The sequence below is a fragment of the Haemorhous mexicanus genome, chromosome 25 (assembly GCF_027477595.1).
Source record: "Haemorhous mexicanus isolate bHaeMex1 chromosome 25, bHaeMex1.pri, whole genome shotgun sequence".
Lineage (NCBI taxonomy): Eukaryota > Metazoa > Chordata > Aves > Passeriformes > Fringillidae > Haemorhous > Haemorhous mexicanus.
The window spans coordinates 2,433,655-2,453,872 of record NC_082365.1 but is presented as its reverse complement, the minus strand read 5'-3'; the positions used below and the strand labels follow the sequence as shown (position 1 = coordinate 2,453,872).

At 60.1% G+C, this 20,218-nt stretch overlaps 1 protein-coding gene across 1 annotated transcript; it reads left to right on the top strand.

Annotated features, from left to right (window-relative positions):
* The first annotated feature begins 2,748 nt into the window (after positions 1-2,748).
* Positions 2,749-20,019, top strand: CCND3 (cyclin D3). Its single transcript, XM_059867453.1, has 5 exons — positions 2,749-3,045; positions 4,882-5,097; positions 12,352-12,511; positions 14,142-14,275; positions 18,935-20,019. The coding sequence occupies exons 1-5, from the start codon at positions 2,848-2,850 to the stop codon at positions 19,091-19,093; spliced, it is 867 nt and encodes a 288-aa protein (XP_059723436.1). The 5' UTR covers positions 2,749-2,847; the 3' UTR covers positions 19,094-20,019.
* The last annotated feature ends 199 nt before the right edge of the window (positions 20,020-20,218 follow it).

Sequence of the window (20,218 nt, the reverse complement as noted above, 5' to 3'; positions counted from 1 at the left end):
AACCCCAAACTTCACCCAATGTTCATCCCCCAAAACCCCAAACTTTACCAGGTGTTCATCCCCCAAAACCCCACATTTCACTGGATATTTGTCTCCCCAAACCCCAAACTTCACTGGATATTTCACTCCCTCAACTCCCAAAGCCTCAAACTTCACTCAATGTTCATCTCCAAAAACCCCAAATTTTCCAGATGTTTGCCTCCCCAAAACCCAAACTTCTCCAGATGTTTGCCTCCCAAAACCCCAAACTTCTCCAGATGTTTGCCTCCCAAAAACCCCAAACTTCACTGGCTGTTTGTCCCCCAGTGAAGACCCAGTGAAGTTTGGGGTTCTGGAGATGAACATCCAGTGAAGTTTTGGGGTTTTGAGAGAGGAACACCCTCTGAAGTTTGGGGTTCTGGAGATGAACACTCAGTGAAATTTGGGATTCTGGAGATGAACACCTGGTAAAGTTTGGGGTTTTGGAGGTGAACACCTGGTAAAGTTTGGGGTTCTGGAGATGAACACCTGGTAAAATTTGGGGTTCTGGAGGTGAACACTCTGTAAAGTTTGGGGTTCTGGAGATGAACACCCGGTGAAATTTGGGGTTTTGGAGGTGAACACCCAGTGAAATTTGGGGTTCTGGAGATGAACACCTGGTAAAGTTTGGGGTTCTGGAGGTGAACACCTGGTAAAGTTTGGGGTTCTGGAGGTGAACACCCGGTAAAGTTTGGGGTTCTGGCTGGGAAATCCTTGGGAAACGCAGGAGCAGCCCCAGGGCAGGAGGCTGAGGAGCATTTTGCTGTCCCCGCTCGGGTTTGGGGTCCTGGGGGGCTCCGAGCCCCCCCCAGCCCCGGGCAGGATGCGGAAGGGCTCCAAGTGCCAACAAAAGCTGCAGCTCCGGCAGGGCTGGGAGCAAATTCTGCTTCAGCCCCCCCGAACCCCCCCGGGCTGGCAGCAGCGGCAGAGGGAGCAGATCCGGGGCTGGGAGCCGGGCTGGGAGCCCGGAGAGGTTTCCTGGAGACCCCAGCACAGCCCGGGCAATGCCTGACCCCGCTCCGGCCGCCGCCCCCGGCTGCCAGCAGAGCTGGCTCTGCCACTTCCTCCGGGCCGTGCCAGCTGCTGGCACCGGGACAGCGACAGCGGCCGGGGGTGTCCCCTGGGGGGGACTCAAGGGACAGCGACAGCGGCCGGGGGTGTCCCCTGGGGGGACTCAAGGGACAGCGACAGCGGCCGGGGGTGTCCCCTGGGGGGGACTCAAGGGACAGCGACAGCGGCCAGGGGTGTCCCCTGGGGGGGACTCAAGGGACAGGGACATCAGCCAGGGGTGTCCCCTGGGGGGGATTTAAGGGACAGGGACAGCAGCCGGGGGTGTCCCCTGGGGGGCTCTCAGGGACAGGGACACTCAGCCTGGGGATTGTCCCCTGGGGGGATTCAAGGGACAGGGACAGCGGCCGGGGGTGTCCCCTGGGGGGCTCTCGGGGACAGGGACACTCAGCCTGGGGGGTTCTTGGGGACAGGGACACTCAGCCTGGGGACTCTCAGGGACAGGGACATCAGCCTGGGGGGCTCTCAAGGGACAGGGACACAGAGCCTGGGGGTCTCAGGGACAGGGACACTCAGCCTGGGGACTCTCAGGGACAGGGACACTCAGCCACGGGAGTGTCCCCTGGGGGGGACGCAAGGGACAGGGACACAGAGGCACTGGGTGCTGTCCCCTGGGGGGTTCTCGGGGACAGGGACACTCAGCTTAAGTACTGTCACCTCTCTGGACAGCCTGGGGACTCTCAGGGGCAGGGACACCCATCCTGGGTGCTGTCCCCTGTCCCTGGGCGTTCTCAGAGCTGAAACCACAACGGTTCTTGCAAATCATCCCTGGGCAGGTCCCGCTGCCTCCCTGGCTCAGCTCTCACACTTTCAGCAGCAAAGCAGTCTCCGATTGTGTTTTAGTCTCCTAAATGAGTTTTGTCGAGAGAATAGTGAGTTTTTCCATTAATGGGGTGTGTAATAAAAATATGGGGTCAATATTTATTGATATAAATAAAAATAAATAAAAATAATAAATAAATAAATAAATAAATAAAATATTTATAGTAAAAATTCATGTGGGGGAGAGCCAGGGATTGGGGATTGTGAAAATCAATATTCAGGGTGGAAATCCGCGCCGGGAAGAGCCAGGGGTTGAGCATTGATTTTCTTTTTTGCTCTGCTCAGAGCATTCAGCTGCTCCTGGCCTCAGTTTCCCTCCAGCCAGGTGAGATCACCACCTTCAGACACTCCAGGTGCTCTGAAATGCCCTCCTGGAACTCTAAAATTCACCACGTTTATTCTGCACTTCCAGGGCACGGAGCCCATTTGTATCGAGGTGAAAAAAACTTATGGGACAGAAATTCAAGTGTCAGGGGTTGACAGACGGCTCGGAGCGGGGAGATGAAGGGGGTGGCGCCGTGTCCCCGTGTCTGTCCCCGTGTCTGTCCCCGTGTCCCCCCCCAAGATGGCAGCAGCGCCCGCCGCGCCCCACGTGCGCCCGTCCCGCCGGCGCGCCCCTGGCCCCGCCCCTCCGCGGCGCTCACCCCTGTGATTGGTGAATACCGGTTATAACCACGCCCCCCAACTCGGCGGGCGCGGCGGTTCCGCTCGGTGATTGGCCGCGGCGCGGCGGTGCCGCTCGGTGATTGGCTGCGGCGCGGCGCGGGCGCGCCCCTCCCGGCGCGCGGCGCTGCTCGGGGCCGCGGCCGGGGCGGGAGCGCCGCCAGTTCCCGGCGTCCCGCGGCGGAGCCGGCGGTGCCCGCGGCGTCTCCTCCGCAGCGTCCCCGCTGTGTCCCCGCTGTGTCCCCGCTGTGTCCCCGCAGCCCCTGCCCGCCCCCCATGGAGCTGCTGTGCGTGGAATCCGCGCCCCGCGCCCCCCGCGCCGGGCGGGACCCGCATCTGCTGGGGGACCGGCGGGTGCTGCAGAACCTGCTGAGCCTGGAGGAGCGCTACAGCCCCCGCGTGTCCTACTTCCAGTGCGTGCAGCGCGACATCCAGCCCTACATGCGGAAGATGTTGGCCTTCTGGATGCTGGAGGTACCGGAGCGCTGCGGGATTGCCCCAAAAACCCGGGGGGACAAGCGGGGGACGAGCCAGCGCTGATGGGTGTCGGGCTCGGGGGTGATGCCGCTGGGGATGGAGGGTGAAACTCGCTCTCCGTGAGTTTTGCCGTGCTAAAATTGGGATTTCCCCCAAATCAGGGCGGGAGAGACCCCCAAAGCTCCGGGCAGGGCTCGGCTCAGCCCGCGGGGCTGGGGCTGCGAGCGGCGCTGGTTCAAGGGGGGAAATAATAACGCTGCCATGGACTTCCCTAAATTAAAAATGAATCTGCGGGTGGAGCTCGGGGCAGGGGGATCTCCCGGGAGGGAAGTCCCAATAAATGACAATTCCGCAGGGCTCGGTCCTGCCTGTCCCCAGCCTCTGCTGCGGGGAGCGCTTCCAAAGAAATCCAGAATATTCCCATTTTAAAGGGTTTTTTTTCCCCGCTGCTGCCGCTCCGTTCCCCCATCCCCTTTTGAGGGAGGGTCGGTGGATAAGCTCCGCTGTGGGAGCGGCTCCTAAAAGCAGCGAGGTGGCCCTGGCGCTGTCACCACCCGCGTGTCATTGTCCCCACGGCCGCTGCTGGCAGCAGGAGCAGCAGAAACCGCGATAGATTCGCTGGCTGTGCCGAAAGGAGGAAGTTCAGTGTGACAGGAGCTGCGGTGCTGCTGGCAGATAAGAGCAGAGGGCTGAAATTTGGGGCTGCTGGACTCTGCTGGTGGCCGAGGGAGGGGACTTTGGGGATTGATTGGGGTGCTGCCATCGATTCTCCTCCTGTCCCTGGAGAGCTCCAGGTGGAATTGCCAACCCTGGAATCTTCTCTCCACCCTCCAGCTGGAGCTGCAGAGGGCATCCCCAGCAGGGCACAGCAGATTTGGGGCCAAATAGGGCAAATTCAGCTTTTTCCACCTCCTCCAGGTGGAATTTCCAGCTCTGGAATCTTCTCCCCACCCTCCAGCTGGAGCTGCTGCTTTGCTGCAGGGCTGGCAGGGGACATCCCCAGCAGGGCACAGCAGATTTGGGGCCAAATAGGGCAAATTCAGATTTTTCCACCTGCTCCAGGTGGAATTGCCAGCCCTTTGCTGCAGGGCTGGCAGCTGGCAGAGGGCATCCACAGCAGAAATGAGGCCAAATAGGGCAAATTCAGCTTTTTCCACGTGCTCCAGGTGGAATTTCCAGCTCTGGATCTTTCTCCCCACCCTCCAGCTGGAGCTGCAGAGGGCATCCCCAGCAGGGCACTGCAGATTTGGGGCCAAATGGGGCAAATTCAGCTTTTTCCACCTGCTCCAGGTGGAATTTCCAGCTCTGGAATTTTCTCTCCACCCTCCAGCTGGAGCTGCTGCTTTGCTCCAGCACTGCCCAGGGCAGGAGTGGCAGCTGGCAGAGGACATCCCCAGCAGGGCACAGGAGATTTGGGGCCAAATGGGGCAAATTCAGCTTTTTCCACCTGCTCCAGGTGGAATTGCCAGCTCTGGATCCTTCTCTCCACCCTCCAGCTGGAGCTGCAGAGGGCATCCCCAGCAGGGCACAGCAGATTTGGGGCCAAATGGGGCAAATTCAGCTTTTTCCACCTGCTCCAGGTGGAATTGCCAGCCCTTTGCTGCAGGGCTGGCAGCTGGCAGAGGGCATCCCCAGCAGAAATGAGGCCAAATAGGGCAAATTCAGCTTTCTCTTTGGAGCTGCAGCTGCTCCCCACAGGGAGGTGAAGGCTCAGGGTGACACCCCGGGGGTGACGCCTGCAGCTCCCTGTGACAAGTGTGAAGCAGCAGCTCTGAGGCTGCGCTCAGCCCTCCCCTCCCACCAAAACTTCCTTTTCTCTGCCATCCCGGGCAGGTGTGTGAGGAGCAGAAGTGTGAGGAGGAGGTGTTCCCCCTGGCCATGAACTACGTGGATCGGTTCCTGGCCTCGGTGGCCGTGCAGAAGAACCACCTGCAGCTGCTGGGGGCTGTGTGCATGCTGCTGGCCTCCAAGCTGAGGGAGACCATGCCCCTGACTGTGGAGAAGCTCTGCATCTACACCGACAACTCCATCACCCCCCAGGAGCTGCTGGTAACCCCTGGGCCCCGCCCTGTGCCCCCTGCCTGTGCCCAGCTCCTCCTGGCATCCCCTGATCCCAGCCCTCTGCATTCCCTCTCTCTCTGGTGAGGGATTTTCCACCCTCCCCATGCAGCAGGATTGTCCCCCCAGCTGTCCCCCTCCTGATTGTGGCTGTGCCAGCTCTGGGCTGTCACTCTGGGCTGTCACTCCAGTGACATCTCCAAGGCTCACAGCTCTAGGAACCTCCCTGTGTCCCCTCCCTGTGCCCAGCTCCTCCTGGCATCCCCTGATCCCAGCCCTCTGCATTCCCCCCTCCCTGGGGAAGGATTTTCCACCCTCCCCATGCAGCAGGATTGTCCCCACAGCTGTCCCCCTCCTGATCGTGGCTGTGCCAGCTCAGGGCTGTCACTCTGGGCTGTCACTCCAGTGACATCTCCAAGGCTCACAGCTCTGGTGCCCTCCCTGTGCCCAGCTCCTCCTGGCATCCCCTGATCCCATCCCTCTGCATTCCCCCTCCCTGGGGAAGGATTTTCCATCCTCCCCTTGCAGCAGGATTGTCCCCTCAATTGTCCCCATCCTGGTTGTGCAGGAAGTTTCCTGTCCCAGCTCTGGGCTGTCACTCAGGGCTGTCACTCAGGGCTGTCACTCAGGGCTGTCACTCCAGTGACATCTCCAAGACTCACAGCTCTAGGAACCTCCCTGTGTCCCCTCCCAGTGCCCAGCTACTCCTGGCATCCCCTGATCCCATCCCTCTGCATTCCCTCCTCCCTGGGGAAGGATTTTCCACCCTCCCCATGCTCATTTGGGGCAGCAGGATTGTCCCCACAGCTGTCCCCATCCTGGTTGTGGCTGTCCCAGCTCTGAGCTGTCACTCTGGGCTGTCACTCCAGTGACATCTCCAAGGCTCACAGCTCTGGTGCCCTCCCTGTGCCCAGCTCCTCCTGGCATCCCCTGATCCCATCCCTCTGCATTCCCCCCTCCCTGGGGAAGGATTTTCCATCCTCCCCACACTCATTTGTCCCCGCAGCTGTCCCCCTCCTGGTCGTGGCTGTGCCAGCTCTGGGCTGTCACTCAGGGCTGTCACTCAGGGCTGTCACTCAGGGCTGTCACTCCAGTGACATCTCCAAGGCTCCCAGCCCAGGCTCAGGCAGCTCTGCCTCCCCCCAGCTGCAGGAATTGGGGCGAGGTGAGAGATTTCACTTCCACAGCAGCAGGAGAAAATCAGATTTTAGGAGCAGGGTGAAGCAGCAAAAGGGCTGTGAGGGGTTTGGGAGCTCGTGGGGGCTCCAGGCTGGTGGGGATGGGTGGGATTCCTGCCCTACCTTGCATTCCTCATCCTGCATCCAGAAGTTTCCATCCTGAGGCTCTGAAAGGCCAAACATTCCTGGTGCTGTCAGATAAAAGCTCAGGGAGGAAATGGGAGAAAAGCCCTTTTTTTGGGGCTCAGGAGGGGGCAGTGACAGCACATCCCTGGGGCTTTGAGGGGTCACTCCTCACCCCCTTGAGCAGCTCTGGTGTTTTTGGGGTGGGCTGAGTGGGGGTGAGCCCCAGAACCCCCAGGTGTGACCCGAGGGCCCTCTGGGAACTGCAGAGCTCAGCCTGGATTTTCCCAAGGCTGGGGACAATCCCCTCCAGAACCCTGAAGTCATTAGAGGGTGGTGATTGCCTTAATTAGCCCTCAGGAGCTGATGAGGGGTGCTCAGTGCTGTCCCCATCCCTGAGGGACTCCACAGCCACTCCTGCAGGTCTAAATCTGAATTTTGGTGAGGATTTCCTGTTCCAGCTCAGCCTGGGGACTCCTGCAGGTCTAAATCTGAATTTTGGTGAGGGTTTCCTGTTCCAGCTCAGCCTGGAGACTCCTGCATGTTTAAATCTGAATTTTGGTGAGGGTTGGCTGTTCCAGCTCAGCCTGGGGACTCCTGCAGGTCTAAATCTGAATTTTGGTGAGGATTTCCTGTTCCAGCTCAGCCTGGGGACTCCTGCAGGTCTAAATCTGAATTTTGGTGAGGATTTCCTGTCCCAGCTCAGCCTGGGGACTCCTGCAGGTCTAAATCTGAATTTTGGTGAGGATTTCCTGTCCCAGCTCAGCCTGGTGACTCCTGCAGGTTTAAATCTGAATTTTGGTGAGGATTTCCCGTTCCCAGCTCAGCCTGGGGACTCCTGCAGGTCTAAATCTGAATTTTGGTGAGGGTTTGCTGTTCTAGCTCAGCCTGGGGACTCCTGCAGGTCTAAATCTGATTTTTGGTGAGAATTGGCTGTTCCAGCTCAGCCTGGGGACTCCTGCAGGTTTAAATCTGATTTTTGGTGAGAATTGGCTGTTCCAGCTCAGCCTGGGGACTCCTGCAGGTCTAAATCTGAATTTTGGTGAGGATTTCCTGTTCCAGCTCAGCCTAGGGACTCCTGCAGGTTTAAATCTGAATTTTGGTGAGGATTTCCTGTTCCCAGCTCAGCCTGGTGACTCCTGCAGGTCTAAATCTGAATTTTGGTGAGGATTTCCTGTTCCAGCTCAGCCTGGGGACTCCTGCAGGTCTAAATCTGAATTTTGGTGAGGATTTCCTGTTCCAGCTCAGCCTGGGGACTCCTGCAGGTTTAAATCTGAATTTTGGTGAGAATTGGCTGTTCCCAGCTCAGCCTGGGGACTCCTGCAGGTCGAAATCTGATTTTTGGTGAGGATTTCCTGTTCCCAGCTCAGCCTGGGGACTCCTGCAGGTTTAAATCTGAATTTTGGTGAGGATTTCCTGTTCCCAGCTCAGCCTGGAGCAGGCAGAGCATCCCTGGATATTCCCCCTCATTCCCAGGCTCCAGGGCTCATTCCTGCTGGGAATACAAAATAAATAAAATAATATAAAATTTCCCCCTCCCAGCATCCCTGGGTCACTCTTGGATGCTTTGAGACGTCGATATGGCTGGAAATCATTTTATTTTGGGGGTCAGAAGTGATTTTATTTGGCTTTTCCAAGCAAACTGGATCCTTTTTCTCCCTCCTGGTGGGAATGTGGGCGCTCAGCAGAGCAGGGTTTGTCCCTGTGTGTTGTCCAAGGGGCATCAGCACCCTGGGGGAGGGAAACTGAGGCACTGGGAGAGCCCCTGGAGCTTCTCCTCCCTGGATTTCCTTGGATTTTAACCCTTTCTGGGGCTCATCCTGCTCCTATAAAGAGGGAATACCCAGGGATCTGAAGGATTCACCCTCACTGTGGGACCTGAGGGAGTTAAATCTGAATTAAAGCACCCATGGAGAGTCCTCCTCCCTGGATTTCCAGGGATTTTAACCCATTTTGGAGCTCATCCTGCTCCAGTATAGAGGGAATATCCAGGGGTGTGGGAAGGATTCATCCTGGCTGAGGAAATTAAATCTGAATTGCCCATGGAGAGTCCTCCTCCCTGGATTTCCAGGGATTTTAACCCTTTCTGGAGCTCATTCTGCTCCAGTAAAGAGAGAATCCCCAGGGATCTGAAGGGTTTGTCCTGGCTGTGGAATCATTCCCCAGGGATCTGGGGGTTTGCCCTGCCTGTGGAATCATTCCCCAGGGATCTGGAGGGTTTTCCCTGGCTCTGGAATCATTCCCCAGGGATCTGGGGGTTTCCCTGGCTCTGGAATCATTCCCCAGGGATCTGGAGGGTTTGCCCTGACTGTGGATCGATTCCCCAGGGATCTGGGGGTTTGCCCTGCCTGTGGAATCATTCCCCAGGGATCTGGGGGTTTTCCCTGGCTCTGGAATCATTGGATTCCCCAGGGATCTGAGGGGTTTGCCCTGGCTCTGGAATGATTCCCCAGGGATCTGGAGGGTTTTCCTTGGCTCTGGAATCATTCCCCAGGGATCTGGGGGTTTCCCTGGCTCTGGAATCATTCCCCAGGGATCTGAGGGGTTTCCCTGGCTCTGGAATCATTCCCCAGGGATCTGAGGGGTTTCCCTGGCTCTGGAATCATTCCCCAGGGATCTGAGGGGTTTCCCTGGCTCTGGAATCATTCCCCAGGGATCTGAGGGGTTTTCCCTGGCTCTGGAATCATTCCCCAGGGATCTGGGGGTTTGCCCTGGCTCTGGAATCATTCCCCAGGGATCTGGGGGTTTGCCCTGGCTCTGGAATCAGTGGATTCCCCAGGGATCTGGGGGTTTGCCCTGGCTCTGGAATCATTCCCCAGGGATCTGGAGGGTTTGCCCTGGCTCTGGAATGATTCCCCAGGGATCTGGGGGTTTTCCCTGGCTCTGGAATCACTGGATTCCCCAGGGATCTGGGGGTTTCCCTGCCCCAGGGAGTTCAATCTCCATCCCCCCCCCAGCTGCCCCTCCGCGCTCACCCCTGCCCTCCCCCCCAGGAGGTCAGGCAGGCCCTGGGGACAGTGACAGTGGGGACAGTGGCTCACTGGGGACAGTGACAGTGGGGACAGTGACAGTGGCTCACTGGGGACAGTGACAGTGGCTCACTGGGGACAGTGGCTCACTGGGGACAGTGGCTCACTGGGGACAGTGACAGTGGGGACAGTGGCTCACTGGGGACAGTGACAGTGGCCCACTGGGGACAGTGACAGTGGCTCACTGGGGACAGTGGCTCACTGGGGACAGTGGCTCACTGGGGACAGTGACAGTGGGGACAGTGACCCACTGGGGACAGTGGCTCACTGGGGACAGTGGCTCACTGGGGACAGTGACAGTGGCTCACTGGGGACAGTGGCTCACTGGGGACAGTGGCTCACTGGGGACAGTGACAGTGGCCCACTGGGGACAGTGGCTCACTGGGGACAGTGGCTCACTGGGGACAGTGGCCCATCCTGGTGGCCCGGGGCCAGCCCAGCAGGAAGCTGGCTCAGGGTGGGCTCTGCTTCCTCCTCCTCCTCCTCCTCCTCCTCGGGCAGCTGAGCCCTTCCAAAGGACAGAGCTGCTGGGTGCTCCTGGGGGAGGAGAGGCTGCGAGGGGGGTTTGTCCTCTTGGAGGAAGCTGGGTTTCCATCCAGGCCCTTCTCTAACCCTCCTTGGGTCTTAGTTTAAAGTTAGTCTTTATTTTTTAGTTTAATTCTTTATTTTCTTTCTTTATTTTATTTTATTTTATTTATTTTAATGTTATTTCATTATTTTATTTTATGTTATTTTATTTTTTTATTTTTTAAATTTAATTTAAGTCTGTTATTTTATTTCATTATTTTATGTTATGTTATTTTATTTTATTTTTCCTTTAATTTTATTTTATTTTTTTATTTTTATTTTTTATTTTATGTTATTTTATTATTCTATTTCATTTTATTTTTTATCTTACTTTATGTAATTTTATTTTTTATTTCATTTTATTTTTATCTTATTTTATTTTATTTCATTTTATTTTTATCTTTATGTAATTTTATTATTTTATTTCATTTTATTTTTATCTTATTTTATTTTATTATTTTATTTCATTTTATTATGTTACTTTATGTAGTTTTATTATTTAATCTAATTTTATTTTTATCTTATTTTATTATTTCATTTTATTCTTTATTTTATTATTTTATTTTTATTTTATTTCATTTTATTTCTTACATTATTTTACATTATTTTTTAAATTTAATTTAATTATTTTTTTAAATGTTATCTTCATACAGACTTTTCTGGCCTGGCTGGGGAGGGACTGTCACCTCCTCAGAGCTGGCCTGGGGAGGGACTGTCACCTCCTCAGAGCTGGCCTGGGGAGGGACTGTCACCTCCTCAGAGCTGGCCTGGGGAGGGACTGTCACCTCCTCAGAGCTGTGGGTGCTGGAGGGACCCTGAGCCTGGGGGACAGAAGTGACCCCGGCCCTGGCCGAGCCCGGGGCAGCTCTGGAGCCTCAGCTCAGCTCCTGCGGGTTCCCTGTCCCAGCAGGGCCACTGTCACCTCTGCTGTCACTGTCACCTGTGTGCCACTGCCACCCGTGCTGTCACTGCCACCCGTGCTGCCACTGTCACCTGTCCTGTCACTGTCACCTGTCCTGCCACTGTCACCTGTCCTGCCACTGCCACCTCTGCTGCCACTGTCACCTGTGCTGCCACTGTCACCTCTGCTGTCACTGTCACCCGTGCTGTCACTGTCACCCGTGCTGCCACTGTCACCTCTGCTGTCACTGTCACCTGTGTGCCACTGCCACCCGTGCTGTCACTGCCACCCGTGCTGCCACTGTCACCCGTGCTGCCACTGTCACCTGTCCTGTCACTGTCACCTGTGCTGCCACTGTCACCTCTGCTGTCACTGCCACCTCTGCTGCCACTGTCACCTGTCCTGTCACCGTCACCTGTGTGCCACTGCCACCTGTGCTGCCACTGTCACCTCTGCTGTCACTGCCACCTCTGCTGCCACTGTCACCTGTCCTGTCACCGTCACCTGTGTGCCACTGCCACCTGTGCTGCCACTGTCACCTCTGCTGCCACTGTCACCTCTGCTGTCACTGTCACCCGTGCTGCCACTGCCACCTGTGCTGCCACTGTCACCTCTGCTGCCACTGTCACCTGTGCTGCCACTGTCACCCCCTGCTCAGGGCAGGAGGGACCTGGGGACGCCCTCAGGCCCCTCTGACCCACGGAGGGAGGGGAGAAGGTGCTGGAAACTCCTCCAGGCTGGGATGTGGGGACTGGGAGGGGACACAGCTGTGTGCCACCGTCCTGCCCTGGCCCTGGGGCCTCCAGGGCTGGCCTGGTGGCACAGGGACAGACTGGGGACAGCCCCTGTGCCCTTCCCTGTCCTCTCCTCTCCCTGGGGCTCCTGGGCTGGCCTGGTGGCACAGGGACAGTGTGGGGACAGCCTGGGGACAACTCCTCTGTCTATCCCTGTCCTGCCCTGGCCCTGGAGCCTCCTGGGCTGGAATTGTGCCCTGGGGACAGCCTGGGGACAGTCCCTTTGCCCTTCCACATCCTGCCCTGGCCCTGGAGCCTCCTGCCAATGGAGCAGCCCTGGGCTGGCCTGGTGGCACAGGGACAGCCTGGGGACAACTCCTGTGCCCTTCCCTGTCCTGCCCTGATCCTGGGACCTCCAGGGCTGGAATTGTGCCCTGGGGACAGCGTGGGGACAGCCCCTGTGCCCTTCCCTGTCCTGCCCTTCCCTGGGACCTCCAGGGCTGGAATTGTGCCATGGGGACAGCGTGGGGACAGCCCCTGTGCCTTTCCCAGTCCTGTCCTCTCCCTGGGGCTCCTGGGCTGGCCTGGTGGCACAGGGACAGCCTGGGGACAGCCCCTCTGCCCTTCCCTGTCCTGCCCTGGCCCTGGCACAGGGACAGTGTGGGGACAGCCCCTGTCCCCCCCGTGACGTGCTGCCCTCGCTCTGCCCGCAGCGCTGGGAGCTGCTGGTGCTGGAGAAGCTCAAGTGGGACCTGGTGTCGGTGACAGCCAACGATTTCCTGCCGCACATCCTGCAGCGCCTGCCGCTGCCCCCCGACAGGCTGGAGCTGGTCAGGAAGCACGCGCAGACCTTCATCGCCCTCTGCGCCACAGGTGGGTGCTGGGCCGGGCACACCTGGCACATCCCAACCCAGCTGGAGCCCCCCTGACATCCCAAACCCAGCTGGAGCCCCCCTGACATCCCAACCCAGCTGGAGCCCCCCTGACATCCCCAACCCAGCTGGAGCCTCCCTAACAACCCCAAACCCATCTGGAGCCCCCCTGACATCCCCAAATCCAGCTGGAGCCCCCCTGACATCCCCAACCCAGCTGGAGCCCCCTGACATCCCAAATCCAGCTGGAGCCCCCCTGACATCCCAAACCCAGCTGGAGCCCCCCTGACATCCCCAAATCCAGCTGGAGCCCCCCTGACATCCCCAAACCCAGCTGGAGCCCCCCTGACATCCCAAACCCAGCTGGAGCCTCCCTGACATCCCAAACCCCATCTGGAGTCCCCCTGACATCCCCAACCCAGCTGGAGCCCCCCTGACATCCCAAATCCAGCTGGAGTCCCCCTGACATCCCCAACCCCAAACCCTGTCTGGACCCCCCCTGACATCCCCAAATCCAGCTGGAGCCCCCCCCTAATATCCCCAAACCCAGCTGGAGCCCCCCTGACATCCCAAACCCAGCTGGAGCCCCCCTGACATCCCAACCCCAGCTGGAGCCCCCCTGACATCCCAACCCCAGCTGGAGCCCCCCTGACATCCCCAAACCCAGCTGGAGCCTCCCTGACATCCCAAATCCCGTCTGGAGCCTCCCTGACATCCCCAACCCCAAACCTGGTCTGGACCCCCTCTAACAACCCCAAACCCCATCTGGAGCCCCCCTGACATCCCAAACCCAGCTGGAGCCTCCCTGACATCCCAAACCCCATCTGGAGTCCCCCTGACATTCCAACCCCAGCTGGAGCCCCCCTAACAACCCCAAACCCAGCTGGACCCCCCCTGACATCCCCAACCCAGCTGGAGCCCCCCTGACATCCCAAATCCAGCTGGAGTCCCCCTGACATCCCCAACCCCAAACCCTGTCTGGACCCCCCCTGACATCCCCAAATCCAGCTGGAGCCCCCCCCTAATATCCCCAAACCCAGCTGGAGCCCCCCTGACATCCCAAACCCAGCTGGAGCCCCCCTGACATCCCAACCCCAGCTGGAGCCCCCCCTAACATCCCAAACCCAGCTGGAGCCCCCCTGACATCCCAACCTCAGCTGGAGCCCCCCTGACATCCCAACCCCAGCTGGAGCCCCCCTGACATCCCCAAACCCAGCTGGAGCCTCCCTGACATCCCAAATCCCGTCTGGAGCCTCCCTGACATCCCCAACCCCAAACCTGGTCTGGACCCCCTCTAACAACCCCAAACCCCATCTGGAGCCCCCCTGACATCCCAACCCCAGCTGGAGCCTCCCTGACATCCCAAACCCAGCTGGAGCCTCCCTGATATCCCCGAACACCATCTGGAGCCCCCCTAACAACCCCAAACCCTGTCTGGACCCCCCCTGACATCCCAAACCCTGTCTGGACCCCCCCTGACATCCCAAATCCCGTCTGGAGCCTCCCTGATATCCCCAACCCCAAACCCCAGCTGGAGCCTCCCTAACATCCCAAACCCTGTCTGGACCCCCTCTAACAACCCCAAACCCCATCTGGAGCCCCCTGACACCCCTTCCCCCCCGTGGCTGCAGACTGCACCTTTGTGATGTACCCCCCGTCCATGATCGCCACCGGCAGCATCGGCGCCGCCGCGCACGGCCTGGGGCTGCCGGGCAGCGCAGAGGCCCTGAGCGAGCTGCTGGCCAGCACCACGGGCACCGAGCTGGTGAGTCAGTGGGCACTGGGCTGGGGAGTGGGCACTGGGCTGGCACCGAGCTGGGAGTGGGCATTGGGGCTGGGGAGTGGGCACTGGGCTGGGGAGTGGGCACTGGGGCTGGCACCGAGCTGGTGAGTGACTGGGCACTGGGCTGGGGAGTGGGCACTGGGCTGGAACTGAGCTGGGAGTGGGCACTGGGGCTGGGGAGTGGGCACTGGGGCTGGCACTGGGCTGGGGAGTGGGCACTGGGGCTGGGGAGTGGGCACTGGACTGGGGAGTGGGCACTGGGCTGGCACTGAGCTGGGAGTGGGCACTGGGCTGGGGAGTGGGCACTGGGCTGGCACCGAGCTGGGAGTGGGCACTGGGCTGGGGAGTGGGCACTGGGCTGGCACCGAGCTGGGAGTGGGCACTGGGCTGGGGAGTGGGCACTGGGCTGGCACCCAGCTGGGAGTGGGCACTGGGCTGGGGAGTGGGCACTGGGCTGGCACCCAGCTGGGAGTGGGCATTGGGGCTGGCACCGAGCTGGGAGTGGGCACTGGGGTGGCACCGAGCTGGGAGTGGGCACTGGGGCTGGGAAGTGGCACTGGGGCTGGGGAGTGGGCACTGGGGCTGGGGAGTGGCACTGGGGCTGAGAAGTGGCACTGGGGCTGGGGAGTGGCACTGGGGCTGGGGAGTGGCACTGGGGCTGAGAAGTGGCACTGGGGCTGAGAAGTGGCACTGGGGCTGGGGAGTGGCACTGGGGCTGGCCTCAAGGTGATGAGTGGGTACCGGGGCTGGCACCGAGCTGGGAGTGGGCACTGGGGTGGCACCAAGCTGGTGAGTGGGCACTGAGGCTGGCACTGAGCTGGGAGTGGGCACTGGGCTGGCACCGAGCTGGTGAGAGCGAGCTGCTGAGTGAGTGGGCACTGGGGCTGGCACCAAGCTGGGAGTGGGCACTGGGCTGGCACCGAGCTGGGAGTGGGCACTGGGCTGGCACCAAGCTGGTGAGTGGGCACTGAGGCTGGCACTGAGCTGGGAGTGGGCACTGGGCTGGCACCGAGCTGGTGAGAGCGAGCTGCTGAGTGAGTGGGCACTGGGGCTGGCACCGAGCTGGGAGTGGGCACTGGGGCTGGCACAGCTGTGGGAGCCTTGCTGCTCCTCAGAGGAGGGGCTCTCCATCAGGGTGGGACATGGGGAACGCTCTGGAGATGTTCCAGATCCAGCTGGATGTGTCACCTGTGTCACCTGCTCCAGGTGGCTGTGGTGAGTGGCCACTGGGGCTGGCACCGAGCTGAGAATGGGCACTGGGGCTGGGGATGGACTGGCCATGGTGAGGGAGAACCCAAGGATGGTCTGGCCGTGGTGATGGTCAGCCCAGGGATGCAGGGATGGTCAGCCTGGGATGGTCTGGCCGTGGTGATGGATACTGGGATGGTCAGGCCGTGGTAATGGATACTGGGATGGACTGGCCGTGGGGATGGTCAGCCTGGGGTGGTCTGGCCGTGGGGATGGTCAGCCTGGGGTGGTCTGGCCGTGGGGATGGTCAGCCTGGGGTGGTCAGGCTGTGGGGATGGTCAGCCTGGGGTGGTCTGGCCGTGGGGATGGTCAGCCTGGGGTGGTCTGGCCGTGGGGATGGTCAGCCTGGGGTGGTCTGGCCGTGGGGATGGTCAGCCTGGGGTGGTCTGGCCGTGGGGATGGTCAGCCTGGGATGGACTGGCCATGGGGATGGTCAGCCTGGGGTGGTCTGGCTGTGGGGATGGATACTGGGATGGACTGGCTGTGGTGATGGATACTGGGATGGACTGGCCGTGGGGATGGATACTGGGATGGACTGGCCACAGAGATGGTCAGCCTGGGATGGTCAGGCTGTGGTGATGGATACTGGGATGGTGGCCATGGTGATGGTCAGCCTGGGGTGGTCTGGCCATGGTGATGGTCAGCCTGGGATGGTCAGGCTGTGGGGATGGTCAGCCTGGGGTGGTCTGGCCGTGGGGATGGATACTGGGATGGACTGGCCGTGGGGATGGTCAGCCTGGGGTGGTCTGGCTGTGGGGATGGTCAGCCTGGGATGGTCTGGCTGTGGGGATGGTCAGCCTGGGATGGTCTGGCTGTGGGGATGGTCAGCCTGGGGTGGTCTGGCCGTGGGGATGGTCAGCCTGGGGTGGTCTGGCCGTGGGGATGGTCAGCCTGGGATGGTCTGGCCGTGGGGATGGTCAGCCTGGGGTGGTCTGGCCGTGGGGATGGTCAGCCTGGGGTGGTCTGGCCGTGGGGATGGTCAGCCTGGGGTGCAGGGATGGACTCTGGAGGGCCCTTCCAGCCCCAGCTGCTCTGGGATCCGGTGGAGTTTTGCTGTTCAGACAGCGCTGCCCCGGTTTGAGGAGAGCCAAGGGCTGTGGGATGATCCCAAACGCAGCCTGGGCAGGGCAGGGTGGGCTCAGAGCCTTTGAAATGCCACACAAAGGGCAGGATCTGTTCCCTGCCCGGACAGGTGTTGGCAGGATCGGGTTCTCGGGCTGGGACGGGGACAGGGACACGCCAGGCTCGGCATCTGCTCCCCTCAGTGTCCGGTTGCAGCTGGGGGGGAAGGGGGGGCTGGGACATGGAACCTTCCAGCTTTGGGGACATCAGCGTGGGGGGGTCCTGCAGCCCCTCAGCGCCCTTGGGGCGGGACAGGGATCCTGTGGGGCTCCAGTCTGAGCTTTTCCTCTCCCCTTTGATCTCCTCCCTGCCCAGGTCAGTTCCAGTCCCCTGCCAGGACCTGGGGCAGCCTCTGTCCGGGGGGAGGCTCCTGCTCTCTTTGTGCAGATGGAATTTTTTTGTTCTCTGGGGCCTTTTTAAAGAGAGAATCAGTGCAGCCACCTGCTCCCAAGTGCTCAGGGAGGTCGGGGCTGTGCAGGGAACAGGTGGGAAGCAGGGAGGGCTCTGTGGAGGGAGAGGAGCTGAAATGGAGCCCAGCACCCTCCTGTCCCCTCCTGTCCCTCCCCAGCATCTGCCGTGCCTCACAAACAGCTCCAGCCCAGGCAGGACCGTGGCAGCCCCTCCTGGGATGTGAATTTTGGGTTCCTGGCAGAGCACCTGGGCTCAGCTCCCTCATTTGTGGTGCTGCTGCTTCTCCCTGAGCGTGGCCCCGGGCCGTGACTCAGTTTCCCCTCTGGAGGAGCCACGCCCTTCCTGCAGCTGCCAGGCCCAGCTGGGAATGCAGGGGTGGTGCTGCAGGGCTGGGCCAGCTCGGTGGCCAGCAGGAGCCTGGCTGGGGGTGGCCAGGCTGGCCTTGGCATCCAGGATTGGCACTGGGGAGCTGGGAGGGACACAGGGATGGAGAGCCCAGGACAGGCTGGTCATGGAGAGCCTGGCGTGGGCTGGCCACTGGGATGGACTGGTGGGAGAGGTGGTCAGCCCAGGGATGGTGCTGGAGAGCTGGGGATGGGCTGGCCATGGTGATGGACAGCCAGGAGATGGTGATGGACAGCCCATGTGCGAGGTGATCCCACAGCCAGGTGCCCCAGGGGATGCCCAGCCCCTGCCCAGGTGTCCATGGGGATGCCCAGCCCCTGCCCAGGTGCCTGTAGGGATGCCCAGCCCCTGCCCAGGTGCCCCAGGGGATGCCCAGCCCCTGCCCAGGTGCCTGTAGGGATGCCCAGCCCCTGCCCAGGTGTCCATGGGGATGCCCAGCCCCTGCTCAGGTATCCCTGGGGATGCCCAGCCCCTGCCCAGGTGCCCCTGGGGATGCCCAGCCCCTGCCCAGGTATCCATGGAGATGCCCAGCCCCTGCCCAGGTGCCTGTAGGGATGCCCAGCCCCTGCCCAGGTGCCCCAGGGGATGCCCAGCCCCTGCCCAGGTGCCCCTGGCGCTCAGGGCCGGGCGGGGCTGGGGCAGGAGGAGGCTGCACTGACGGGAAGCCGGGGAAGGGGAGCTGGGGAAGGGGAGCTGGGCGTTGCTATTTTCGCTCGCCACATCCTCTGTCAGTTTCTAAGAACTGCCGGCGGATTCCTGGTAAGAGATTTCGGGGTGTGACAATGTCCCGTGAGGTGCAAACTGTCACCAGGCTGGGCTGTGCCCCCGGGGTGTCCCAGTGGGAGTTTCCTCCTGCTTTTACAGCTCGAGGGGGAAAAACCAGAGCGGGGTTTGCATTTCTGGCAAGCGCTGCTGCTGTTGGCAGCCCCCTGCACCCTCCTGTGCGTGTCCCTGGGTCCCCTGGGGGTGTCACAGAGGGGACAGGAGGGTGAAAACCTTGTGAGCAGCTCGGTGGGCACAGCGTGGTGCTCCCAGCGGGGATGGAGGTGGTGTAGGGGGGATCTGGGCTCGGGGAGGGTCCTGCTGCTCCAGGGGCACCCAGCAGAATTCCTGTGCCCAGCTCTGCTGCACAGAGCTCAGGGAAAGCTGGGCTGGGGGGCTGCAGGGGGATCCTGTTCCAAGGACGGTATTTGTGGGAGCTGGGGAGTTTGGCCTGCTCTTGTCACCCGGCTGAAGCCACACGCTGGCTCCAGGGCTTTGGGAAGCTCTGCTGGACACAGCATTCCTGCAGAACAGGGGGCAGCAGGGAGGAGAACAACCTGAGTGTGGGGAGGGACAAAGTGATGGAGAAAATCTCCCATGCTGGGGGGGTCAGAGGTGCAGCTGAGCTGTTCCCACAGGAGGAGGAGGAGGAGCACAGACCTGATGGCCCCCACGTGTTTTTCCCTGTTCCAGGACTGCCTGAAGGCCTGTCAGGAGCAGATCGAGGCGGCCTTAGCCGAGAGCCTGAAGCAGGCATCCCAATCCCAGCAGGAATTCAGCGCCAAGGCGGCGCCCTACGGGGGCAGCCAGCCCACCAGCACCCCCACGGACGTCACCGACGTCAACCTGTGACCAAGTGCCCTTGCCCAGAGCTCCAGCCCCTCCCTGGACACCCCCAGCTCGCTGCATCCCCCCCTGCCCACCCAGCTGCTCCCAGGGGCCCCTGCCAGGCTGGAGCTGCTGCAGAGGCCGTGCCGGGGCACGGGGAGCAGGAGCCTGGATGAAGTTGGAATTGTTTCTCTGTTGGTGTTTCCTGGCTCTCCGGGCTGTTCACGGCCACTTCCAGCCCCGTGAGGGACAAAAAAAAAAAAATCACAGAGCCAGCCCTGCAGGACCTGAGTCCTCGTCACCCCCAGCTCCTTACTGCGGGGCCACGGGGCTCCTGGAGCAGCTGCTTGGTGGCCCCTGGCTCCTGATTGCTTCGTGCCACGTCCCCACAGCTCCAGGGGAGTCGTGCAGCTGCTTCTGCTTGGAGAGGAGCCGTGGGGCTTGTTTGTTTTTGCTGTTGGATGTGGGATTTTGGGGACTTGGGAGGAGTTCGGGGTCCCCTCGGCTGCTTAATTTATTGTTCACTGCTGGGAAAGGGGAGGGAGGAGAGCTGGCATTGCTGGATGCTGCTTTCCTCTCCTTCCCAAAAAAGTGCCTTCCCCCTTTGGCCCTTCCCTGGCTCCCTGGGCAGTGGCAGGCTCTCCTCGGAGCGGGCCCTTTGGTAGCTTAGGCATCAGACTAGGATTTAAGGAAAACCTCTGAACGTGCTGCTATAGTCTGGGATGCATCTCCACTCTTCCAAGGCAGGGATTTCAGATCGTGCTCAGGAGGGAGCTGCGTTCATCCACGTGGATCTGAGCTCTGCCTCCTGAGAGGGTGGGAAACTTTGCTGCGCACTTGAGTTGGAAAAGCAATTACTGCATTTTTGTATTGTTGTTGTTGATCCTCGTTAGTTTTTTATAAAAATTGTTGTAAAACAGAAAAAAAAAAAGAAAAGAAAAAAAAAATAATGCTGCTTTTCTATGAGAAATCCAGAGTGGAATTAACCAGGAGAAGCCAGAGACACCCCAGGGATGGGAGGCAGACGCTGCTGCTCCCTGGGGACCTCTGGCCATGTGGCTGTTATCTTCCCGTGGGGGATGTGGAAAAGGAGGTTGAAATCTTCCTCTTGGATGCCACCAGCCCCACAAAAATCCGGCGGAAAAAGGT